Source organism: Phoca vitulina, unplaced genomic scaffold (genome assembly GCF_004348235.1).
Source record: "Phoca vitulina isolate PV1807 unplaced genomic scaffold, GSC_HSeal_1.0 scaffold90, whole genome shotgun sequence".
In the NCBI taxonomy this organism is placed as follows: domain Eukaryota; kingdom Metazoa; phylum Chordata; class Mammalia; order Carnivora; family Phocidae; genus Phoca; species Phoca vitulina.
The window spans coordinates 681640-709166 of record NW_022589793.1 but is presented as its reverse complement, the minus strand read 5'-3'; the positions used below and the strand labels follow the sequence as shown (position 1 = coordinate 709166).

At 36.9% G+C, this 27527-nt stretch overlaps 1 protein-coding gene across 1 annotated transcript in view; it reads right to left on the bottom strand.

Annotated features, from left to right (window-relative positions):
• LOC116626774 (ATP-binding cassette sub-family A member 3-like) overlaps positions 1 to 27527 on the bottom strand; it is a 199460-nt gene that overhangs the window by 152432 nt on the left and 19501 nt on the right. Inside the window, exons 7-14 of the mRNA XM_032396277.1 lie at positions 26596 to 26769; positions 25715 to 25893; positions 24806 to 24940; positions 16868 to 16997; positions 5246 to 5400; positions 4849 to 5004; positions 4292 to 4502; positions 95 to 245 (exon numbers count right to left, since the gene is read on the bottom strand). Coding sequence (XP_032252168.1) covers positions 95 to 245; positions 4292 to 4502; positions 4849 to 5004; positions 5246 to 5400; positions 16868 to 16997; positions 24806 to 24940; positions 25715 to 25893; positions 26596 to 26769 — 1291 coding nt within the window. The remainder of the gene's footprint in view (positions 1 to 94; positions 246 to 4291; positions 4503 to 4848; positions 5005 to 5245; positions 5401 to 16867; positions 16998 to 24805; positions 24941 to 25714; positions 25894 to 26595; positions 26770 to 27527) is intronic.

Genomic DNA, 27527 nt, shown 5'->3' with positions numbered 1-27527 from the left:
AAATTTCAAGAGTACTTTCTGAAGAAACCAGGAAAAGCAATAATTACATCAGGTTATCTAAACACCAATCATTTTACATTCTCTGGACTCATACCTGTGTGTATACTCTTTGGGTAGAATAAAAGATACTTCATTATTAACATTCTTCTCCAAAGTGGCTGTTGGTATATGATACTGAAGCAATTTGCAGATTTCTTCAACATTACAGTGAGCTTCCTTCACCATGACAATGTGGTATCCCACACCTGAGAAAATCCATTTAGAAGAACAAATAAAACAAGTTTGTATTTCCAATATTCTTGGGAGACCATAGTTGGCTTTCCATAGTTTGCATGAGCTAGAAGATAAGGCATGTTAATCATATGATTATAAGTCTAAGAAGTCTACTAAATACTTCTTTTGTAATTTCATTCATTTTCTTAGGGACTGATAGAGCAGAGGTGGAAACAAAAGCTCTCTTATATGGCCTCTTGTTCTATTGACACTGAAATCTGAGAAGACAAGGTTAATATTCATTAAACAGATATATATTTGGTGCTTATTATATGTAAGGCAGTAAATTAATCAGATAAAAGTCCCTTCCTCCAGAGATCTGAGAAATCTTTCCAAAGTGCTCTCCACCTCCACCAGCTGCACTATACTAGTCTTGCAAAGCTGGAGGAAAGGGTAGGAAGGAGAAAAAAAATGCCTCCAGGGCACTATAGAACTTTGTGGAAAACATTGCAGTGGTACTCTGATAGCTCAGGGCAGGACAAAAGAGCTGAGAGAAACACTTCTGGGGTACATCAGTCCTTCACTGCAATGGCCCTTTGAAGGTTAGAGAGAGGGCAGCAGGGTAGACAGAAAACCTTTAAGGTGAAGAAAATAGTGCAGAAATGGAAATCGAAGAGCATTTGTCAGATACAAAAAGCTGGGAACTGGACTATAGCTTAAAGAGATCTCCATGGTCTCATTCATGTACAGATCCCAACCTCTGCTAAGACTAAAATCCTGATTCTATTACTAAAACATTTGAAGACAGTGATGGAGAGAATCTAAAGAAAGGTGTAATACATCCCAGTATTTTATGTGAGTCCCATGATAACCACAAAGAAAATATGTCTAGAAATTACACACAAAAAAGAAATCAAAGTATATCAATACAAAAAATCCGTAAAAAGGAAATGAAGACAGCAAGACAGGAAAAGAGGGACACAAGAAGTATAAGACAAACAGAACACGAGTAACAAAGTAGTACTTCCCTATCAAAACCAATATTAAATATAAACAAATTAAACTCTTCAATCAAAAGACAGAACCGAATAGATTAAAAAAAAAAAGTAAGATCCACTCCTATAAGAAAACACTGGGTAAAAGCTTCTTGACATTGGTCTTGGCAATGATCTTTTTTGGATATGAAACCAAAAGCACAGCAAAGAAAGTAAAAAATAGAGAAGTGTGACCACAACAAACTAAAAAGATTCTGGGGGTGCCTGGGTGGCTTAGTTAGTTAAGCATCCAACTCTTGGTTTCGGCTCAGGTTGGGATCTCATGGTCGTGGGACTGAGCCCTGAGTCAGGCTCTGTGCTCAGTGGAGAGTCTGCTTGAAGATTCTCTCCCTCTGCACCTCCCTCCATTCCCTATCTCTCTCTCTCACTCTCTAAAATAAATCAATAAATCATTTTGGATCACTACATCAAAAACTAATGATGTATTGTATGGTGACTAACATAACATAATTAAATAAAATAAAACTAAAAAAAAAGAAATTAAAAAAATAAAAATATTCTGAATGGCAAAAGAAATAATCAACAAAATGGAAAGGCAACCTACAGAATAAAAGAAAATGCTTGCAAACCAAAAATTCCTAGGAGAAAACACAGGAAGTAATCTCTTTGACATTGACTATAGAAACATTTTTCTAGATAGGTTTCCTCTGGCAAGGGAAACAAAAGCAAAATTAAACTATTGAGACTACATCAATACTAGCTTTTGCACAGTGAAGGAAATGTCAACAAAATAAAAAGCACCATGAGTGGGAGAAGATATTTGCAAGTGATATCCAATAAAGGGTTAATATCCACAATATACAAATAAATTATACAACTCAACACCAAAAACCAAATAATCAATTTAAAAATGGGCAGAAGACTTGAAAAGACATTTCTCCAAAGACATATAGATGGCTAACTGACACATGAAAAGATGCTCAACATTACTCATCATCAGAGAAATATAAATCAAAACCACAAGGAGATATCACCTCACACCTGTCAGAATGGCTAAAACCACATCTTCTTTATCCATTCATCTGTTGAAGGGCACCTCGGCTCCTTCCACAGTTTGGCTATTGTGGACATTGCTGCTATGAACACTGGGGTGCATGTGCCCCTTCTTTTCACTACATCTGTATCTTTGGGGTAAATACCTGGTAGTGTAATTGCTGGGTCATGCGGTAGCTCTATTTTTAACTTCTTGAGGAATCTACATACTGTTTTCCAGAGTGACGGTACCAGCTTGCATTCCCACCAACAGTGTAAGAGGGTTTCCCTTTCTCCACATCCTCACCAACATTTGTTGTTTCCTGTCTTGTTAATTTTTGTCATTCTAACTGGTGTAAGGTGGTATCTCATTGTGGTTTTGATTTGTATTTCCTTGATGGCTAGTGATGTTGAACACTTTTTCACGTGTCTGTTAGCCATTTGTATGTCTTCTCTGGAGAAGTGTCTGTTTGTGTCTTCTGCCCATATATTGACTGAGTTATTTGTTTTTTTGTGTTGAGTTTGAGAAGTTCTTTATAGATCTTGGATACCAGCCCTTTATCTGTAATGTCATTTGCAAATATCTTCTCCCATTTCATAGGTTGCCTCTTAATTTTGTTGACTAGTTCCTTTGTGGTACATATATACAACAGAATATTATTCAGCCATCAGAAAGGATGAATATCCACCATCTGCATCAACATGGATGGAACTGGAGGGGATTATGCTAAGTGAAAGAAGTCAAGCAGAAAAAGACAATTATCATATGGTTTTACTCATGTATGGAACATAAGCAATAGCAGAGAGGACCATAGGGGAAGGGAGGGAAATCAGAGAGGGAGATGAACCATGAGAGACCATGGACCCTGGGAAAAAAACTGAGGGTTTCAAAGGAGAGGAGGTTGGGGGGGGGGAGTAACAGGGTGATGGATATTAAGGAGAGCAGGTTTTGTGATGAGCACTGGGTTATATGTAACTAATGAATCATTGAACACTACATCAAAAACTAATGATGTACTATACAGTGGCTAACTGAACATAACAATAATAAAAAAAAGAATGGCTAAAACCAGTAATATAAGAAACAACAGGTGATGGTGAGGATATGGAGAAAAAAGAATCCTCTTGCACTTTTGGTAGAAATGGAAACTGATGCTACCACTGTGGAAAGCAGTGTGGAAGTTCCTCAAAAAATTAAAGATAGAACTACTATATGATCCAGTAATTCTGCTACTGGGTATTTACTCAAAGAACACAACCATGCCAATTCAAAAAGATATATGCACCCCTACGTCTATTGCAGCATTATTCACCAGAGCCAAGGTATGGAAACAACCTAAGTGTCCACCCACTGATGAACAAATGAAGATGTGGTAAATACATACAATGGAATATTACTTAGCCATGAAAAATGAACTCTTGCCATTTGTAACAACATGGATGGACCTAGAAGGTGTCATGCTAAGTGAAATAAATCAGACAAAGACAAATACCAAATAATTTCACTTACATGTAGAATCTAAAAAACAAAAAAAGTAGACAAAACAGACTCAAAGATACAAGGAACAAACTGTCAGTTACCAGAAACAGAAGGGGTTGGAGGTCAAGCAAATAGGTGAAGGGGATTAAGAGGAATAAACTTCTGGTTACAAAATAAATAAGCAATGAGGATATAATATACAGCATGGGGAATACAGTCAATAATATTGTAATAACTTTGTATGGTTACAGATGGTACCTAGACTTATCATGGGGATCATTTTGTAATGTATAAAATACTGAATCACTAGGATGTACACCTGAAAATAATAGGACATTGTATGTCAATTACACTTCCATATTAAAAATAAATAAATAAACTATGACCATTACTTCAAAGGGCTCATAGTTGAGCCCCAAATAAAAGGACAGAGGAAATCATAGAAGTTTTGGGGAGATAGACAAAAAATTATGGAAATTAGAATAATATTACTAAGACATCAATATCCATGAAGATTATGTTTGAAGAATACTAAGATATTAATATCCAAAAAATAATCAAAGGGAGAGACCATATATTTTTTTCAGGAAAACTGAAGAGCCACAGCACTGCAGGGATCCCTTGACCATGATGGCTATGCGGTCACCCAGGAAGTCAGCTTCATCCATGTAGTGGGTGGTCAATAAGATGGTACGATCCTGTTTATATTGCTGAAGGACATCCCAGGTGGCTCTCCTTGAGGCTGGGTCCATGCCAGATGTTGGTTCATCAAGTATCACCACCTAAAGACCAGAAGAACAATTTTATAACCGTTAAGCATTATGTACTCGTGTCACTAAGGTCACTAAGTATCATTTATGGGGCTTACTCTGGTTTTGCTTTTTCAGTCACTTGTTCAGTTAAGCTAACAAGTTTAGACTAAAACTGAATTAGGAATGCTAGAATAATTCCAAACCTGTGACAAATTTATTACAATAATTTGATAATGTGAATTCCATATGGGATTAATTTGTAAGGTTCTTTTTACAGTGTTAGATCCTTATCAGCTCTCAGGTTTCTGTTGGCTGATCTTTTTAGACCAGCTTTGGTGGGGATCCATTTTTAGTGCTCCCCCCCTTTTTTTTTTACCTTGGAGTCCCCTATAAGTGCTATGATCATGGAGAGTCTGCGCTTCATTCCTCCACTCAGTGAACATGAAAATTCATTACGCTTATCTAGCAGGTTAAAAGCAGCCAGCATATGATCAATTTCCATAAGACGTGTCTTTTGAGGTATTCCTTTTACCTAGAAAGAGAAGCCAGAGTTTACATAGTGCTTCCAGCTTTTTCCTAAGAAACACTTTATACAAGCCTTTTCTTATATGATTTCTATAGTGTCTTCTTCCCTTAGCCTGTCTTTACGTTTAAAGGAGAATTCATCAAAAATCAGTTTTTGAACTTTCTAGGAATAAGGATATTGATAGTTGTTAATCTACCTGAAATACATCAATAGAGTGGGAAAAAGGAACATATCTTTTTTGGCTTACCACACAATAGAAATAAAGGTGTTCTGACACGGTCAAGTAATTAAACAACAAATTTTGTTGGGGACACAAGCCCAAGCTTTTCCTGATCTGGACCATCTGCTGTGAGATGTCATATCCATTAATATAGGCCTCACCACTGGTAGCAGGATAGAGACCTAGGGATCAAGCAGAAGACGTAACAATACCTTAGCTTTCATGAGGGAACATGACAACAAACTTTTCATTAAAACCTTAAATTTGAAATCTATATATGGATTATTCATTAGAATTAGCAGTATCTCTCAGAAGAAAATTCCAAAAAATACCCATTGTTATATTTGAGGTGATGAGATTAAAAATAATTTTTTATTTTTTATTTGATTAACTGCATGTTCTAATATTCAATGAGTATGAATGAGTACAAATCACTCAGGTATATAAAAACACTAAAGAGTTTGTTATATTAGAACTTAACAGCATTGCCATCAGCCACTTGACAACATTTATGAATTATGTTGTTTTTTCAAAAAATTTTATTTTATTTTATTATGTTATGTTAGTCACCATACAGTACATCATTAGTTTTTGATGTAGTGCTCCATGATTCATTGTTTTCGTATAACATCCAGTGCTCCATGCAATACGTGCCCTCCTTAATACCCATCATTGGGCTAATCCATTCCCCCCCCCCCAAAACCCTCAGTTTGTTCCTCAGAGTCCATAGTCTCTCATGGTTCATCTCACCCTCCGATTTTCCCCCCTTCATTTTTCCCTTCCTTCTCCTAATGTCCTCCATGCTATTCCTTATGTTCCACAAATAAGTGAAACCATATGATAATTGACTTTCTCTGCTTGACTTATTTCACTTAGCATAATCTCTTCCAGTCCCATCCATATTGATGTAAAAGTTGGGTATTCATCCTTTCTGATGGCTGAGTAATATTCCATTATATATATGAATTATGTTATGAATTGTACACTGACCTAGACTGTGGTAAACTCTTTTAATTAAAACTTGATAACCCAGATAATAAATCTGTTATCCTTGAAGAATTTAAATTCTAGTCAGGGGAGGTAACACATAGTAACCTAAAATAGTTTCACAATATTTATATAATTTTTATCCATAGCTCTCATAATTATTGGTTAAGTTTAAAGAAGAAAGTATCATTTAAATCCAGTAACTCATTAATCCTACTTTACACTTACTGTGGTAAGCATTGAGTATTGTATAGAATTGCAAAATCCCTATGTTGTACACCTGAAACTAATATAACATTGTATGTCAGCTATACTTCAATATTATAAAAAAAGAAAACATGACCAAGAGGATAAATGTGTTCACAAATATCCAACATGATCTCTCAAATTATTCCTGTTGTGCTGCAGTCCCCTCCATCATCATGTTTATTCCAGAAGTTTTCATTTTTAACAATGTAATCTAATTTAAATGCATTGAAATGAGACTGTTTAGATGATCATCCCTTTTGACTTCTTATTTCTGTAGTGGACCTTTCCTTTCTGCTTTTAGTGATTTGAGTCTTCTCTGTTTTTTTTTTTTTTTTCTTGGTCAGTATAGCTAAAGGTTTGTCACTTTCATTGATCTTTTCAAAGAACTAACATTTGGTTTCATTAATTCCCTTATTTCCTTATTTCTTTGGATTTAGCTGGCTGTTCTTTTTTAAGTGTCTTAGGTGGACAGATTGTTTATCTGAGAACTTTTTAATGTAGGAATTTACAGCTATAAATTTCCCTCTAAGCACTGCTTTAGCTGCATCTCATTAGTTTTGTGTGTTATGTCATTTTTATTCATGTCAAATATTTCCTAATTTTCTTTGTGATTTCTTCTTTCACCATTAGTATTTAGAAGTATGTTGTTTAATTTCCACAAATATGTGAATTTCTCATTTCTTCCTGTTGTAAATTTATAATTTCACTCCATTGTAATCAGAAACTACACTGTGTAATTTCAATCTTCTAAATTCATTCAGGCTTTTTTTGTGGCCTAATGTATACTCTATCATAGAGAATATTCTACATGTGGTTGAGAAGAACATAGATTTTGCTATTAGATGAAATGTGTATAGATACGGGACGCCTGGGTGGCTCAGTTGGTTAAGCGACTGCCTTCGGCTCAGGTCATGATCCTGGAGTCCCGGGATCGAGTCCCGCATCAGGCTCCCTGCTCGGCAGGGAGTCTGCTTCTCCCTCTGACCCTCCTCCCTCTCATGCTCTCTGTCTCTCATTCTCTCTCTCTCAAATAAATAAATAAAATCTTTAAAAAAAAAAAAAAAAAAAAAAAAGAAATGTGTATAGATACTTATGAGATCTATTGTGTGTAATATTTTTCAAGTCATCTATTTACCTGTTGATATTCTGCCTACTTGCTATATCTTTCATTGAAAGTGGGATACCGAAATCTACAATTATTATTTTTCCATTGTCTATTTCTGCCTTAAATTCTGACAGTTTTTGCTTCACATATGCGGGAACTTTGTTGTTAGGTGCATATATATTTATAATTGTTACAACTTCATGGTAAATTGACCCCTTTATCATTATAAAATATCTTTCTCTATTTCTAGCAACACTTTGTTTTAAAGTCTATTTTGTCTGATATTTGCATAGCTAGTGCAGCTTTACTTTGGTTGCATTTTGTGTATTCTTTCCGTCTTTTTACTTTCAAACTATTTGTATCTTTGAATCTAAAATGTGTCTCCTGTACACAGCATAGAGCTGGATCTTATTTTAATACATCTGACAATCTGCCTTTTATATGGATTGTTTAATCCACTAACAATATTATTATCAATATAGCTGGGTTTATGTTTGCCATTTTGCTTTTTTATTTTTGATGCCTCATGTAATTTTTGTTACTCTATTTATTGCTTTCTTCTGCATAGACTATTTTCTAGTGTAACATTTAAATTCCTTTAATGATTTTTTCACTATATGTATTTTTGACTTATTTTCTTAGTAGTTGCTCTGAGGCTTACTATACACAATTTAGTTACCAGAATCAACTTCAGATTTATATTAACTTAATTCTAGAAAGCTGATATAGTTTTGTCCTCTCTTCTCTATTTTTGTGCTACTATTGTTATACACATTTCATCTACATGTGTTACCATTCCAAAAATACACTGTTATAATTAATACTCATATAATTTTATGCTTATTACAGAAGTGGATAAAAGAGAGCAAGTATGTAATTACAGTTTGTTAAACTTACTTCTTATATAGCATTTTTGGTCCTCTTCATTTGTCCTATGGATTTGTGTTCCCATCTAGTATCATTTCCTTACTCTATCACAACTTTGCTCCCATCCACTTCCTTTATGCCATTATCGTCAAATTTATTACTTTTCTGTATTACAGGCCCAACATTGCAATTATATAAATAGTTTTATACAATTTCTTTTGAAATTAGTTAAAAGAAAAAGTAATATGTATTGATACTGTCTTTTATAATTACATAATTAACTTAATTTTTTTAAATTAACATATAATGTATTATTTGTTTCAGGGGTACAGATCTGTGATTCATCAGTCTTACACAATTCACAGAGCTCACCATAGTACATACCCTCCCCAATGTCCATCACCCAGCCACCACATCCCTCCTGCCCCCTCCCCTCCAGCAACCCTCAAATTGTCTCCTGAGATTAAGAGTCTCTTATGGTTTGTCTCTCTCTCTGGTTTCATCTTGTTTCATTTTTCCCTCCCTTCACCTATAATCCTCTGTTTTGTTTCTCAAATCCTCGTATCAGTGAGATCATATGATACTTATCTTTCTCTGATTGACTTATTTCACTCAGCATAATACCCTCTAGTTCCACCACGTTGTTGCAAATGGCAAGATTTCATTTTTTTGATGGCTGCATAATATTCCATTGTATATATATATACTACATCTTCTCATATCCATTCATCTGTTGATGGACATCTAGGCTCTTTCCATAGTTTGGCCATTGTGGACATTGCTGCTATAAACATTGGGTTGCACGTATCCCTTTGGATCACTACATTTGTATCTTTGGGGTAAATACCCAGTAGTGCAATTGCTGGGTGGTAGGGTACCTCTATTTTCAACTTTTTGAAGAACCTCCATACTGTTTTCCAGAGTGGCTTCACCAGCTTGCATTCCCACCAACAGTGTAGGAGGGTTCCCCTTTCTCTGCATCCTCACCAACATCTGTCATTTTCTGACTTGTTAATTTTAGCCATTCTGACTGATGTGAGGTGGTATCTCGTTGAGGTTTTGATTTGTATTTCCCTGGTGCCGAGTGATGTTGAGCACGTTTTCATGTGTCTTTTGGCCATTTGGATGTCTTCTTTGCAGAAATGTCTGTTCATGTCTTCTGCCCATTTCTCGATTCGATTATTTGTTCTTTGGGTGTTGAGTTTGATAAGTTCTTTATAGGTCTTGGATATCAGCCCTTTATCAGTAGTGTCATTTGCAAATATCTTCTCCCATTCTGTCGGTTGTCTTTGGTTTTGTTGACTGTTTCCTTTGCTGTGCAAAAGCTTTTTATCTTGATGAAGTCCCAATAGTTCATTTTTGCCCTTGCTTCCCTTGCCTTTGGCGATGTGTCTAGGAAGAAGGTGCTGCGCCTGAGGTCGAAGAGGTTGCTGCCTGTGTTCTCCTCTAGGATTTTGATGGACTCCTGTCTCACATTTAGGTCTTTTATCCATTTTGAGTCTATTTTTGCATGTGGTGTAAGGAAATGGTCCAGTTTCATTCTTCTCCATGTGGCTGTCCAATTTTCGAAACACCATTTGTTGAAGAGACTTTTTTCCATTGGACATTCTTTCCTGCTTTGTCGAAGATAAGTTGACCATAGAGTTGAGGGTCCATTTCTGGGCTCTTTATTCTGTTCCATTGATCTATGTGTCTGTTTTTGTGCCAGTAACATGCTGTCTTGATGATTACAGCTTTGTAATAGAGCTTGAAGTCTGGAATTGTGATGCCACCAGCTTTGCTTTTCTTTTTCAACATTCCTCTGGTTATTCGGGGTCTTTTCTGGTTCCATACAAATTTTAGGATTATTTGTTCCATTTCTTTGAAAAAAGTTGATGGTGTTTTGATAGGGATTGCATTAAATGTGTAGATTGCTCTAGGTAGCATTGACATTTCAACAATATTTGTTCTTCCAATCCATGAGCATGGAACGTTTTCCATTTCTTCGTGTCTTCCTCAATTTCTTTCATGAGTATTTTATAGTTTTCTGAGTACAGATTCTTTGCCTCTTTGGTTAGATTTATTCCTAGGTATCTTATGGTTTTGGGTGCAATTGTAAATGGGATCGACTCCTTAATTTCTCTTTCTTCTGTCTTGTTGTTGGTGTATAGAAATGCCACTGATTTCTGTGGACCGATTTTATATCCTGCCACTTTACTGAATTCCTGTATGAGTTCTAGCAGTTTTGGGGTGGAATCTTTTGGGTTTTCCACATAAAGTATCATATCATCTGCAAAGAGTGAGAGTTTGACTTATTCTTTGCCGATTTGGATGCCTTTGATTTCTTTTTGTTGTCTGATTGCTGAGGCTAGGACTTCTAGTACTATGTTAAATAGCAGTGGTGATAGTGGACATCCCTGCCATGTTCCTGACCTTAGGGGAAAAGCTCTCAGTTTTTCCCCATTGAGAATGATATTCGCTGTGGGTTTTTCATAGATGGCTTTTATGATATTGAGGTATGTACCCTCTATCCCTACACTGTGAAGAGTTTTAATCAAGAAAGGATGCTGTACTTTGTCAAATGAATTTTTCTGCATCTATTGAGAGGATCATACGGTTCTTCTTCTTTCTTCTATTAATGTATTGTATCACATTGATTTGTGGATGTTGAACCAACCTTGCAGCCCAGGAATAAATCCCACTTGGTCGTGGTGAACATAATTAACTTTGATATGTCATCTGTGTTATATGTGTATTTGTGTGTGTGTGTGTGTGTGTGTGTGCACACGCATGTGTTCAGATTTCCATCTCAGCTTACTGCTTTTAGCCCAAAGAACTTTTTTAAGGTAGGTCTATTAGGAATGAATTCTGTCAGGTTTGTTTATCTGGGAATGTGTTATTTCATGTTAATTTCTGATACCTAGAGATGAGACCCTCAGCTGACAATTTTTTCTTTCAGCACTTCGCTCTTTAAAAAAATTTTTTTTGTAACTGGAAGTTAGTACCTGTTAATCCCCATCACTGATTTTGCCCATCCCACCCCCTCCCCACCTACCTTCTCTCTGGCAACCACCATTTGGTTCTCTGTATTTAGAGTGTTTCTTTGTTTTTGTTTCTTCAAGTCAACATATGAGTGAAATGATAAAGTATTTGCTTTTCTCTGCCTATTTCACTTAGCAAAATACCCTCTAGTTATATCCATGTTGTTGCAAATGACAATACACACACACACACCCCACATATATATACACATTATATACACCACATACATACAGACACCACATATATATACACATACATATATACACTACATATATATACACTATATATACATATATCACATCTTCCTTATCCATTCATGTGTTGATGGACACTAGGGTTGCCTCTATTTCTTAGTTGTTGTAAATAATGCCGCAATAAATGTAGAGGTACATGTATCTTTTAGAATTACTGTTTTCATTTTCTTTGGGCAAATTCCCAGTAGTGAAATTACTGGATCATATGGTATTTGTTTTTAATTTTTTGAGGAAATTCCATACTATTTTCCACAGTGGCTGCACCAATTTACATTCCCACCAATAGTGCATGAGGGTTCCCTTTCCCCACATTCTCCCCAACACGTGTTATTTCTTGTCCTTTTGACACTAACTATTCTGACTGGTGTGCAGTGATATCTCATTGTGGTTTTGATTTGCATTTACCTGATAATTTACCTGATAATGTTGAGCATCTTTTTTTTAAAAAAGATTTTATTTATTTTAGAGAGAGAGAGAGAGCATGAGAGTGGGATGAGGAGCAGTGGGAGAAGCAGACTCCCTGCTGAGCAGGGAATCCAACATGGGGCTCAATCCCAGGACCCTGGGATCATGACCTGAGCCGAAGGCAGATGCTTAGCTGACTGTGCCACCCAGGTGTCCCTTGAGCATCTTTTCATATGTCTATTGGCCATCTATATGTCTTTGGAAAAATATATATTTAGGTCCTCTGCCCATTTTTTAATCAGATTGTTTCTTTTTTTTGGTGTTGAGTTGTAGGAGTTCTTTTCATATTCTGGATATTAACCCCTTATTGGATATATCATTTGCAAATATATTCTCCCATTCAGGCTGTCTCTCTTTCATGTTTTGCTGATTTTTTCAGTGATACACATATGAATTTCTTTCTCTTTATTCTTTGCACATTTATGAGTGGTTTTTGATATATGGTTACCATTAGGCTTGTATATAACCACTTCTGCATATAGCAGTTTACATTAAGTTGATGACTGTCCAAATTTGAACCCATTCTTTTTTCCTCTCCTCCCCATGTTTTAGGTATATGTTGTTATATTCTATATTATTTTATTTTGTGAGTTCCTTGACTGATTTTTTATAGAAATATTCATTTTTACTGCTTTTGTGTTTCCTACCTTTATACTATCATTTTTGGTCTTTCCTTTCCACTCTTTAAAGTCCCCTTTAATATTTCCTGCTGGGTTGGTTTAGTGGTCATGAACTTCTTTAGTTTTTTGTGTGTCTGGGAATCTTTTTATCTCTCCTTCTATTCTGAATGATAGCCTTGCTGGGTAGAAGTATTCTTGGCTGCAGATTTTTCCCAGTCAGCACTCTTCTAGTTTGCAAAGTTTCTGCTGAAAAATCTCCTGCTAGTCTTATGGGTTTTTCCCTTGTAAGTTACAGTTTCCTTTTGTCTTGCTGCTTTTAAATTTTTTTCTTTATTACTATATTTGGCCAATTTTAATTAATATCTTAGTGTGGATCTGCTTTTGTTGATTTTGATGGGGGTTCTATGTGCCTCCTGGATCTGGATATGTTTTCTTCCCCAGATAGGGATGTTTTTAGTTATTATTTCTTCAAATAAATTATATGTCCCCTTTTCTCTCTCTTCTTCTGGGACTCCTATGATATGAATGTTATTACATTTGATGGAGTCGGAGTTCCCTAAGTCTATTCTCATTCTGCATAATTCTTTATTCTCTTTTTTGTTCAGCTTGATTATTTTCCACTACTCTGCCTTCTAGGTCACTAATTCATTCTTCTACTTCTCCCATCTTGCAATTCATTCCATCAAGCATGTTTCTCATTTTGTTTATGGAGCCCTTTATCTCTGTTATGTTGTTCCTTACTTCTGTGTTAAGGGTCTCACTCATGTCTTCCATTCTTTTCTCTATTCCACTGAGTATCCTTATGATCACTGCTTTAAATTCTCTATCAGGCATGTTACTTTTATCTGTTTTGCTTAGATCTCTGGCTGTGGCCTTGTCCCGTTTTTACATGTGGGATAAGTTTCTCTGTCTCCTCATTTTGTCTGCCTGTGTCTGTTTCTGTGTATTAGGAAAGTCAGCTATGTCTTCAGCTCTTGAAAGTAGTGACTTTATGAAGAAGAGGTCCTGGAGTGCCCTGCAGTACAGCATCCCCTGTTCACCAGAAATTGGCACTTTAGAAATGTGTGTTGTTTATGCCCTGCTGTTGTGTTTGAGTCAAGTTTCCTCTCAGTGAAGTCATCTGCAGTGACTCTCCAACTTTTGTGGGAATGCTTGTTCTCTGTGGTGTTAGTGGGATCCAGGCAGTCCAGCTCTTTTTTTTTTTTTTTAAGATTTTATTTATTTATTGGAGAGAGAGAGAGAGAAAGTGAGCAGGACAGAAGGAGAGGGAGAAGCAGACTCCTCGCTGAGCAGGGAGTTTGACTTGGGGCTTGATCCCAGGACTCTGGGATCATGACCTGAGCCGAAGGAAGATGCTTAACTGACTGAGCCACCCAGGCACCCCCAGACAGGACAGCTCTGAAGGGGTGTACCTGCTGGGGAACTTGGGAGTGTTAGCAAATTTGCTCTGGGTCACTAGTCTTATGATGGATCCCCTGAAGTGCTGCAGTGGCCGAGGGCCAGAGACTGGGCTTTGTGCACAAGGATGGCTGGGTGCAGCACATCAGACGTGCAGGGCACACAATGGCAGGACAGGGTGCATGTGTGGCTTTAACAAAATTTGTCCTGAGCCCAGGACTGAGGCTAGCAGGCTTAAAGTGGGTGAGTCCTCAGGAGAACTCATGGGCATTGTGCACTACTAGCAGGTTAGATAGCAAGTGTATGTGCAGTCCCGCTGCCTGCTGATGGCCCTGCGTTTATGCTGGGACCAGGGAATTGGGGGGTGGGAGTGAGAAAGGGGGAAATGATGCCTGCCAGCTCCCTCAGTTTTGGAGAAGTCCCCGAACATGCTCTGAAATCACTATGAACAGATTTGTCTCCCATTTGCCCCTGGCATTGTGTAAACTGCTGTTTTTATGTTGCTTCTCTGTGCAGGCTGCTGTTTCTTCAAGGGCAGGGACCCAGCTATCACCAGCCTTCCCTGCTTGCCCAGTGCTGAATCAGCTGACTTTTAAAACTCCAGGCTCTAAGTTCTACTGGTTATACAAATTCACAGAATTGAGCTCCTCTGATTTTCAAAGCCAAAATATGGGGATCAGTCTTCCCCATGTGAGCTCCAATGCGAAGATCCCTTTCTCTGCCCTTTCTGTGTAGAACTCCCTCCCTCCTGAAGGCAGCCTCCCTCTGCCTTTCTGACCTTCCTAATCTTTCAGATGCAGTTTCTTGTCTATATTTAGTTGTAGAGTTTTTTCTGCTAGTCTTTGGATCACTCTCCAGTATACTTATTTGGATATGGATGATATCTAGTAAACATGGAATGGGATAAGCTCAGGGTCCTCCTACTCTGCCATCTTCCCAAACTACCCCTGCATATTAATTTTGTGTTCTACAACTTAATGGAATTCATTTATTAGTTCTAATAGTTTTTTGGTGGTGTCTTTAGAGTTTTCTACATATATCATGTCATCTGCAAATAGTGACAGTATTGTCTTCCTTACCAATTTAAATGCCTTTTATTTCTTTTTCTTGTCTGTTTGCTGTGACTAGGACTTTCTACTATTATGATGAATGAAAGTGGTGGGAGTAAACATCTTTGTCTTGTTCCTGATCTTAGAAGAAAAGATTTCAGCTTTTCACCATTGAGTATGATTTTAGCTGTAGGTTTATCATATATGGCCTTAATTATATTGAAATATGTTCCCTCCAAACATACTTTTGGAGTTCCCTCCAAACATACTTTTGGAGTTCCCTCCAAACATACTTTGAGAGTTTTTAATCAAGAATGGATGTTGTATTTTGTTAAATGTTTTTTTTTTTCTGCATCTACTGAGATGATCATATGGTTTTTATCCTTCCTCTTGTTAATGTGATGTACCACATTGATTGATTTGCCAATATTGAACCACACTTGCATCTGTGGCATAAATCCAACATGGTCATGATGAATCCTTTTAATATATTGTTGAATTTGTTTTGCTAACATTTTGTTGAGAAGATTTACATATATGTTCATCAGAAATATTGACCTGTAGTTTTATGCAGGGTGCTTGATTTGGTATCAGGGTAATGCTGACCTTGTAGAATGAATTTGGAAGTTTTCCTTCCTCTTCTATTTTTTGGAATACTTTGAGAAGAATGAGCATTAAATCTTTTAAATGTTTGATAAAATTCACCCGTGAAGACATCTGTTCCTGGACTTTGGTCATTGGCAGCTTTTTCATTACTGATTCAATTTCATTACTAGTAACTGATCATTTCAAATTTTCAACACTTTTTATTAAATATCATCCCGTTGCTTTCTGGCCCCCATTGTTTCTAATTAGAAGTCAGCTTCTGGTCCTATTGGGGTGCAAATGAATGTGACAAAGTATTTTTGGCTTCCTGCTTTCAAGATTTTCTCCTTAATAATTTTTACTATAATATTTATGGGTGATGATCTCTTCACATTTATCCTATTTGAAGTTTGTGGAGCTTCTTGAATGTGTAGATTAATGTTTTCAGCCATTATTTTGTAGAATACCTTTTTGGCTTTGTTCTCTTTCTCCTCTCCTACATTCCAATACATGTATGCTGGTGCATTTAAAGGTATCAAAAATTGCTATGAAACTTAATTTTCCTTCATTCTTTCTCTTTTGTTTTATTCACATTTTATAATCTCTATCAATCTATCTTCAAGTTCACCAGTGTTCTCTTGTGACAATTCACGAAATCTACTGTTGAGCCCCTTTAATGAATTTTTCACTTTGGTTATTATACTTTTCAACTCCAGAATTCCCACCTGGTTCTTCTTTTTATAATTTCTATCTTTTCATTGATATTTTCTATTTGATACTGTTTTCATACATTCCATTACTTCTTTAATCATGGTTTCCTTTAGTTCTTTGAGCATATTTATAATGGTCACTTTGTAAAATCTTTGTAAAACCTGTTATCTGCTCTCTCTCACATGAAATTATTTACAATTTAAAAAGAAAGATTACTGAACAATTCTATGTATCACTGAACTGGCTAAATTGTAAATATCAAAAGAATACACAAAAGTCTTGTAGGCTTGATCTATAGTGTCTATGTGAGGATACTCTGGACAGATATATACACTTACCTGAGAGAATAGACAGAGTAGTGGATTTTCCTGCCCCATTGGGTCCTAGAAGAACAGTGATCTGCCCCACATATAAATTCAAAGACAAGTCTTTTACAGCTATCTTGGTAGTATTTTGCACTCGGAATTCCTGTTGAGGAAAACCCACAAATATTAACTTTATCACTATTACTTTGGAAAGACAAGCACTCATATCAAGTATCTATACAAGAAACCATACCACATAATCAATCTCATGGGGAAAAAAATCCAAAATTAAGAAGGATAAAAATATGATTGGGAAAAAAATATCTGAAGGTATAACATGAGCTGTAAAATTTCACAGTAAATCTATAAACATCCCCTCAGTAATATCTATTCATGCCTTGATTCAATTAATATCTTAAAGCTGATAATGCCATAATCTTCTTCAGTCCATGCATTTGTCCTGGTTTGGAGAACTGTCAATAGAAAACTTGGATAGAACATCTAAAATATAGATGTTTTATAGGCATCTCAAATTTCTTATGTGTAGTTTAGCAGTGCTCCTGCTTAAGATGCAAAAATATGGAGGGGTGCCTGAGTGGCTCAGTTGGTTAAGCATCCAACTCTTGGTTTCACCTCAGGTCATGATCTCCTGGTCATGAGATCAAGCCCTGTGCATTGGGTGCAGAGTCTGCTTCAGATTCTCTCTCCCTCTTCTGCTCACACACTCTCTCAAATAAATAAATAAAATTCTTTTTAAAAAGATGCAAAAATATGGAAAGAGCATCACTCTCACTCTAGAAAACAAGAAACTTGTTTAAATAATCTAAAAAATAATAAATTTTCTTGAACTCATCAGAGAAGTGACTTTTCCAGGCAACCAATTAGCCTTAAATTTAAGAAAAAATAGATGCCTTTAAGGAGAGATGATATATAAACATTTGCTTATCTGGAGGAGACACAGGCACTATGTAACTAATAAAAAGATTTTGGTTAAATTTTTAATGAAAATGAAGTAAAAATACTTTACAATATCTAAATAAAAAAGTTGGGATTCAAGCCCATTTCATTCAGACTTTAAACATATATTCCTTCCAGTATAACCCATTGATGGTGAATAAAGCAAAACATTTTGTGTAACCAAAAAAGCTATTTCTCTTTTACTCCAAGTGGCAATAAATATTTTCTCCCTAGGTGTCCTCATCCTCTCTTTTCCCTAGACCAAAGCATCAGGCTCATGAACTGCTTATTTGAAATCTCTACTTACATAAGTGTGTAAAGTTTTACATCCAAAATGAAGCTCTTAATTTCTCAAAGTTTCACTTTAAAACCAACTAACCAAGCAAACCTCAAATTCTCCCCCAATGTCTCCAATATCCATAAATTTCTCCACCAACCATCAAGTGCTCAAGGCACAAAACCAACTACTTTAGTTTCCTTCTTTTCCTTCAAATTTAAATCCAACCAGAGAGCAAATCTTTTCAGCTCTAACCCCAGATATATTCTGAATCTCTATACTTCTATCTCCACAAGACTAGTCCACACTGCCACATTTTAGCCAAGCTATTATAAAAGCCTCCAATTTGTCTTCTTTCTTCCACTCATAATCCTCACAGCAGCCAGAGTGTTCTCATAGAAAAATAAATTAGATCATGTCTCTCTACTTAATAAAGGTCAATATTGGTTGATGTACATTTGGGTTCCTTCCATAATTTGGGGTGCATGTATCCCTTCAGATTAGTATTTTTATATTCTTTGGGTAAACACCTAGTTGTGCAATTTGTGGATCATAGGGTAGTTCTATTTTTAACTTTCTGAGGAACCTCTATATTGTCTTCCAGAGTGACTGCACCCATTTGCATTCCCACCAACCGTGTAAGAGGGCTCCCCTTTCTCCACATCCTCACCAACACCTGTTGTTTCCTGTGTTAATTTTAGCCATTCTGACTGGTGTGAGGCAATGATGTGGATGGAGCTAGAGAGTGTAATGCTCAGGAAAGTGGCCAGTCAGAGAAAGACAAATACCATACGATTTCACTCATATGTGGAATTTAAGAAACAAATGAATACAGGAGGGAAAATGAGAGGCAAATAAGAAACAAGCTATTTAAAAATGCAAATAGGCAGGCAAATAGGCAAATACAAACAAACTATAGAGAACAAACATGGTCACAGGAGGGGAGGTAGGTGGGGGGATAGGTTAAATGGGTGATGGATATTAAGGAGGGCACTTGTTGTTATGCACACTGGGTGTTGTATGTTAAGTGATGAATCACTAAATTCTATACCTGAAACTGTTACACTGTATGTTAACCAACTGGAATTTAATAAAAACTTGGGAGAAAAAATAATAAAGGCCAATAATTATTTCCTAATATTAAAAAAATGGAATCCAAGCTTTATCATGGCCTTCAAGGCCCCCTGCATGGTTTATACTATGACTATACCACCAAATTCATTTCATGTCATTCTTTCTCTTTGCTTTCTTCACTCCAACTTTAATCAGTTTTGCTTATACTCCTGCCGCTACAGATTTCTATTCCTGTACCACTTGTATGATTACTGATGGCAGAGGCTGGCTAATGTCACCTGAGTCAATTTGTCTACATGGTTATTTAGTACTTCTGTGATATGTGGTCTCTGGTGGATGTTAACATGCATTACAAAGATCTTCCCACTTTGTTCTCATTCCTATAGTTCCATCCATGTGCCTTTACCCTAGAATTTCTTGTCCCTAATATTCTAGTCTTTCTCACTGTAGGCCCTTAATTTGCCAGATCATTCACCACTGCCCAGTTCAGTGGTTTCGGGTCAATCCTGTGACACAAAGTGGAGGACCGGGAAAATAGCCTGAAGTTCTGTCCTTTAGGAGGATTTCTTTCCCCTTTTGTCTTTCAAGGTTATTCCTATTTGGGGCTCCAGTGTAGCTCCCTTCACCCATGTACCAAGCTGAGCTACCTGTGAAGCAAACTCGGAACTTTTTCCTCCTGTGTGAGTTGGTTAATATGAGATCTCAGTATGGCCACATGTGTGAACTGAGGGAGAAGTACTGAAGTAATAGTCATGGATGACATCAAGATTTAGATCCCCTGCTCACAAAGATTGCTGATGTCCACTGATTCTGCTCATGTTCAGTCTTTGATATACCACTTCCATCTTATGATGGGTAGCTGTTGGTCTTGCCTCTCCCTACTGATATGATGGTTCAGCTCATGATGGGACCCAGCTCATGATGGCCATTTCTGGATACAGTTATTTGGTATCCCATGATCAGTTGCTTCATCTCTACCAAGGCTCAACAGCATGCCAGAACTGTTTTTTGAAAAATATAATTCTCTCTTTCAATTGCTGATGGCATGGCCTTGATCCAGAACACTAGATGCCCATTGAGGCTTACCATAAAATCAACATGATATGCTTTCCCAGTATGACACCCACAAATACCATAAAGTCTGCTGACTTGGGATGACCAAGCAGCAGGAGTGCTTCTACTACATCCTGGACCTGCTGCAGTGTCCTTTCCTGCTCCAGACTCCACTCAAAGTTGGCAGTTTTTGGTGTCACTTGGTATAGGAGTAAAAACAGTATTCTCCGGTACAGAATATATTGGCTTCAAAACCTGAAGTAGCCAGCAGGCACTATTTTCCTTTTTCATGGTGGGAGGTATAAAATACACTAAATTATCCTTTACTTCGGAAAGAATTACTGGCAGATACCAGATCACTAACTCCTAAAAATTTTACTAATGTAGTGAGCCTCTGAATCTTTATAGGCTTTATCTGTCCCCTCCTGAGAATACATGTCTGACCAAGGCCTCCAAGAAACTTGCCATTTCTTGCTTATCTGATCCAATTATCAATATAGTGGGCCAGAGTGATGATCTGCAAAATGTATAGCTAATCCATTTCCCTTCAGATTATATTAGGACAGAGAGCTGAAGAGCCTATAACCCTGGACAAATAAATATATACTGTTGCTGTGCTCGCTTCGGCAGCACATATACTAAAATATATACTGTTGCTGTCCATTCAAATGAATACAAAGATCTCTGATCCCCATTTTGATGGTACAGGAAAAATGAATTTGCCAGATCAGTGGCTCTATATCATGTTCTCAGGCTGTGTTAATCTACCACAAGTGAAAATTACCACACTTGACACAAAAGCAGCAAATAGGTGAACTATTTGAATTTGTGGTAGATCCACTGTCATTCTGCAGGTTTTCAAGGACCAGAGTGGAGAGTTAAATGGGGTTAAGGGGAATTGCTACTCATGCTGCTTGCATCTATGCCACTTTCCCAAGAATGTGATATTGCCCTCGATTTACCATCCTGGCCAGTGGGAGTAGGAAGATTCAAAGGATTCCCCCTGGCTTTTCTAGTAGGATAGCTCTTCCCCAGAGGCCAAGGAGTCAAGATAAGGGTTTACATCGTCAGGTATGTCATTTCTAATTATACATTTGGCAACTATAGAAATGTCCACTAGATGGCACTGTAGTCCCAGGGTACCTACTGTAAGTCATCAAAAGCCAAGATTACATTTATTACCTAGCCTGCACACAGCCTCACTCTAACAATAGGATCGGGATGGTACTTTGGATCTCCAAGTATGGTTACCCAAGTAAATTGCTAGAAGTCCCTTTGTAGGACTCGGGTATTCATTATCATGTACATTTCCTGTGATGTTGCAGAGCACTTCTACCTAGCCAATCCAGACCCTCCTTCAGTCAATGAGTGTGAGCTCTGAACACTGGAAACTGTGGAGACCACCATGAATTTATATATCGGGTGCTGTCTTAGCTCCTGATGATACAACTTTTATTTCTTCTGGTAGTACAGGTTGGGCAATATCCTCACTAGCTATCCTCCTATCTTGCCTCAAGAGAGCTATGTTCTGTTAACCATCATTTGTGGACCAGGTGTCCCAGACTGCCACTCCATACTTGACACTTTATTAGAAAAATTGTTCCTGCCTGTGTCACCACCTATCCTCTGTTACGTTGGACTCATGTTACCTCCACTGCTACTAGTGAGTCCATTTCTGTTAAGGTATCTCCTACTGCCAGCCCTTATTTGTGATGCTGGTGTTCCTCTCACTAGTATATTTCTTATTGCTTTGACTGGGCCCACCCGCAAAAGCATGGTCATGTAGTAGATTAATTGGGTGAAACTGGTTCAGGGTCTTTCTGAGGCTGCAATCAAGTGACAACCTGGGCTAAAGTCATCTGAAGACCTGATCAAGATCAGGGTATCCACTTCCAAGCAGGTCTACTCAAGTTCATACTGATTGTTTGGGGAAGATTCAGTTCTTGTCCATATGAGCAGCTTGAATGGCATGGTGCTATCTTCAGAGCAAGCAATTCACAACCAAGCCTAAAGCCATAGTGACTTATATGATCCAGCCTTGGAAGTCCCATACTTCACTTGCACAGTATTATACAGGTTACAAGGTCAGCCTATTCACTGCAGAAGGAGACTGTACAAAAATATGAATCTCAGTGAGGATCCCTGGGGGCCATCATGAAGGCTGCCAGCAACATAGTCCACCCTCTGCCTCCAATGACTCATTTTGTTCTCACATAAAAACACCTTCACCTGCTCTCAGTGCTACAAATGTCTCAACTATTTATAGCATCAGCTCAAAGTCCAGGGTCTTGTCATCTAAATCAGGTCCAGGTGTCAATGAGCCTCTTGTGGTCTAGTTTCTAGAGATTACCTCTTAGAGTACAATTACTCTAGAACAGAAGACCTGTGATCCAAAGGGACTTGAAATCTACCATCTTCCACTCAGGATCCTCACAAATCTAACACAAACTAGTGGGATATGCATAAATTAACCACTACACATACTCTCAGTGAAATAAGTGGAAGGCAAGAAGCATAAAGCAGTCAAATGAAATTCTGAAATCTACTATTTGGCATTGTTGGCAGTTCTCTGATTAGGACTCAAGACCAGAGAATAATTCTCCAAGGTTCTTGACTCTACTTTCTATTCTCGACTCTGACTTCTCAATCATCCTTCCTTCACCATGAAAAGCATCCCATGGCCGCAGCTGTTTTATTCTAGCCTGCTTTCTATTTGTAGGTGTTTGGCAGTTCAAAGGCCTCTATTCGTTTTTTACTATTTCAGTCCTTTTAAAGAAGTTAGGGGTATTTCTTATAGCACAATTTTAAATTTTGCTCAATCAGACCACAAAAGCCACCCCTACAAATATATTTGAGATGGTCCTTCTTTACCTTTGGCTTCTGTTGAGGTTCCTGACAAATAATGCCCTAAGTTGTTACTGTCCCTACTGTTTGACTGAACGGCACCCTGAGGCACCACCTTAGATATTCCTCCATCTAAAACAAGGGTTTTACTCAATATTTTTAGTTTTGGTTATAGTTGACACACAATGTTACATTAGTTTCAGATGTACAACTTAATTTATACATTATGCTATGTTCACCACAAGTATAGCTACCATCTGCTCCATTACATCACTATTATGACATCATTGACTATATTCCTTATGCTCTGCTTTTTACTCCCCTGACTTACTCATGCCATAACTGGAGGCCTGTCTCTTTCTTTCATCTTCACGCATTTTCCCCAAACTCCCATCCTGCTGCCCTCTAGAACCATCAATTCTCTGTATTTACAGTTCTGGTTCTACTTCTTTATTCACTTTTTAGCCTCCATTTATCAGTGGAATCACATGATATTTGTCTTAGTCTGACTTATTTTATGTAGCATAATACATTCTAGGTCCACCCATGTTGTGTCAAATGGCACAATCTCATCCTTTTTTATGACTGTGTAATATCCCATTATATATACACACACACACACCCATTTTCCTTATCCATTCATCTACTGATGGGCACTTACGTTGCTTCCACATTTTGGCTATAGTAAATAATGTTGCAATAAACACTGAGGTACATATATCTTTTTGAGTTAGTGTGTTCATTTTCCCTGGGTAAATACCCAATAGTAGAATTATTGGATCATATGATAATTCTTTTAATTTTTTGAGGAGCCTCCATACTGTTTTCCACAGTGGATGTAACAATTTACATTCCCACCAACAGTACATGAGGGTTCCCTTTTCTCCACATCCTTGCCAACACTGTTGTTTCTTGTGTTTTTTATTTTAGCCATTCTGACATGTGTGAGGTGATATCTCATTGTGGTTTTGATTTGCATTTCCCTGATGATCAGTGACGCTGAGCATCTCTTCATGTGTCTGTTGGCCATCTTCTTTGGAAAAATGTCTATTCAGGTCCTCTGCCCATTTTTAAATCAGATTATTTCTTTTTTTGGTGTTGGGTTTATGAATTTTTTTACATATTTTGGGTATTAACCCCTTAGCAGATATATCATTTGCAAATATCTTCTCCCATTCAGTAGGCTGTTTTGTTTTGTTGATGGTTATATACACATCTCCAAAATTAGCTGTATTTGCAGGGAGGGTTCTGGGTTTCCCAAGGCTCGGGGTTAGGAGCTCAAACCAAGCTTAGGTAGACGTTTGAGAGGCAATGCCAGCCAATGTATAGGTTACCTGAATACTACATGCCTACAGTTGGTGCAGATAAATTAAGAGATTCAAAAGTCCTCCCTTGATGAATTCCTTGACAGAGAAGAGATTACATAACAGATAAATGCAAAACATTTGCGAACAGAAATTAATGTTCATACGTTCAAATTATTCATCTCCAATAGACTCTACTTTTTAAAATGAGGGCATTTGTGGAAGACACCATATAGTTTATAGAAAACCTGAATCTATTCTGGAGGAAGGAGAAATGTGTGACTTTTTATTACATACTGAAAAATTTTAATTTTGATTTTTCTCAAAGGAAGTAAACAGGATGGCCACAACTTTTTATTAGCATGTGATCTTTTTCTTGGTATCTCTAGTAATAATCATTTACAATGAACTATAAACTAAATTTCAGTCCCATCAAGAAGAAAAAAATTTGTGAAACAATACCTTGCACAAATGTTTGATTTGGATACCTGCCACCAAATTAGTAGGCTCTGCTTCAAAATACTTGCTTTCATTTGTTTCATAAAATTGCCTTGTTTCCTTTTTTCCCTCAGGTGTTTCCCCAAACCAATGAGAGCGCTAAAAAGGGGGGGGGGGAATAAAAGTGAAATCACTGCAATGGGATTGAAAAATGATGCAATAGAAAATACTTTAGCCTGTTACCTTTTGTACTGAGATGGATTGCTGAAAATTTCTTGGGATTAAATTTTGGAGCTAAGTGGCTTAATTTGAATCCCCAAGGCATAAAAGCAGACTATTCTATTAAAATCATAACTGTCCAAGAGGGACAAATGAAAACTGCTCCAAAATGAGGTCATAGCAAAAATGATTGTATCACTCCTTGTCATATCTTCTCTTACCAATACATAAGCCAATAAAAACAAGACTGAAAAAGGAGGGCAAGATATACATGATTCCCATCATGCTATGGCTCTGACTCTAAGACATCTGTGCTAAACAAGGATATAAAACAGGTGGTGAGTGCCCAGATAGGGGACATACCTAAACCTCTTCTTATACCACCCAAAGACCCATACTATATTAATTTCTTTATGCCCGAGTTTAATTGTTTATGAAATACTTGCCTGTAACTGCGATGGAATACTCAGAGTTTTTAAAGTTTGGAGTTACAGGCCATCATCTACAGATTATTTATGGTTATATATACTGGGTGCTTTAAAATGTATTAGGAAAAGGCCAATGAATGGGCAGAGTCATTAAAATGATTCTTTCACCCGAACTATTGGATCAATTACAGACAGTGCAAATTAGCTCATGGTGGCTTTTACAGAAATTACAATATATGTTCTAAGGACTGTGGCCTCTCTCAGTAACAGAGGCATTAGAACTCACCAGCAAGAAAAAGTTCCATGGCTTGGGCACACCATACTCCCCTGGAAAGACAGCTTCTATATACCAGGCCACAAGGCCGTATAAGAAAGCATCAAATAAAAACATTCCCAGTACATGGGCAAAGTCAAAGTTCTCCATTTTGGGTGGTGAGAAGATGTTACTCCATTTAATTCCAATTTCTAAGAGATAACAGTTGACATTTAATTTAGGTGCCAACTGACACTAAAACAGTTATCCATCTGCATCATAATTAAAGAGTGAAGAAAAAAGGTGTTAATATTCTATAGAGATTCCTGTTATAGTCAGTTACTTTCTTATACCATTAGAATTTAGCACATCTGAGCAAGCAATCATGTAAGATGCTTCCTAGCATGCCAGAAACAATCAGTTATGAGTGAAACAAAAACAAAATATACTAAGTCAGGAATATAAACTTTAAGAAAAATAAGCAAACCTATGGGTTAAGACACTGACTCCTCCTTCTCCGCCCCTCCTCATGCTAAATGTTCACAGGAAAATATAATTTTAGAAAACCATAATCATTGAAAAGCAGGGATAAATGCTATCTATAGAAGAGAAGACTAGAAGAATTTTTGTGTAGATATTGCACTGATGAAAAAAGGAAGACTAAAAGTCACCAAAAGCAGACCTGTTTTGCTTCCAGTCCTAGCACTAAACAGCAGCCAGGAACTCCAAATGAGCAGGGAAAGCTACTAACAGACTTGAGTAAATTTATGGAGAGAATGTGGAAGCGCTCATGTACGACAGGTGGTGGTATGAAGTAATATCATTTTTTGAAGGACAGTTTAACAATATTAATCAATTTTAAAACTGTGAATATCTTATGAGAATATGGTCAAATTGATAAGGTAAATACTCACTCTCCATTTCTGCCTTGACTAGGAATTTAGTTCCCAGCCCCATTGCTATATTTGAGCTGAGACAGGAAGCCAGCTTCTGGGAGAATGTCATTTGTGCAAAGTTTGTAGAGACTGTAACAAGTGGGAAGTAGGTAGCAAAATAAATGAAACCTCCAACAGAAACAGCAAAATGTGCTGGAAATAAGAAGGAAATTATAAGGTCAATTTAAGCAACATGCAGAAACCTAAACTACAAATATCTGTGTTACTGGAAGAGTGTAATAAAATAAGCACAGTGAGAATAGAGATTTGTTTTGTTCACCATTTGCTTACCATTATACAATGAGTGGCACTTTATAGGTGCACAAAAGTATTTTTTGAATGCATAAGAGGCTGAAATTAAACATTTCAGTAACTGTTTTTTTTGGAATTTATCATTCTATAATGTAGTAACTATAAATATTATAGCTCTTAATGGAAATTTACATAAAAATTATCAATGTAAATACTATTATTGACTATTATTGACATAATCAGAAAATATCTAGATTGTATTTCCAGATACAGATATAGACTGAGATTCAGTCTATGTCATGATACTGGGGGAAAAGAAGGATACTTGAATAAACAGAAACACAAAGTTGGTCTCAAAAGCAGATATGGTTTGGAATATGAAAAGTTCCAAAAATGTGACTCTGATAAAACACTAACAAGAAAATTCCTGTTAATAAACCAATTAACATCATCAGGAGTTAAAATTCAGCATCTAAATAAAAATGGTATATTATAAAGTACAACGTATTATTCCACTATTAGTAATGATTCTTCCTTTCCCTCTTTATCTCACTCTACATTCCATATTCACCAACTAGAACACTTATGTTTTATATACTCATCAATGTGCATTCTTTTTTAAAATTAAAATTATAAAGAGAATGAGAGGGGACAAATAA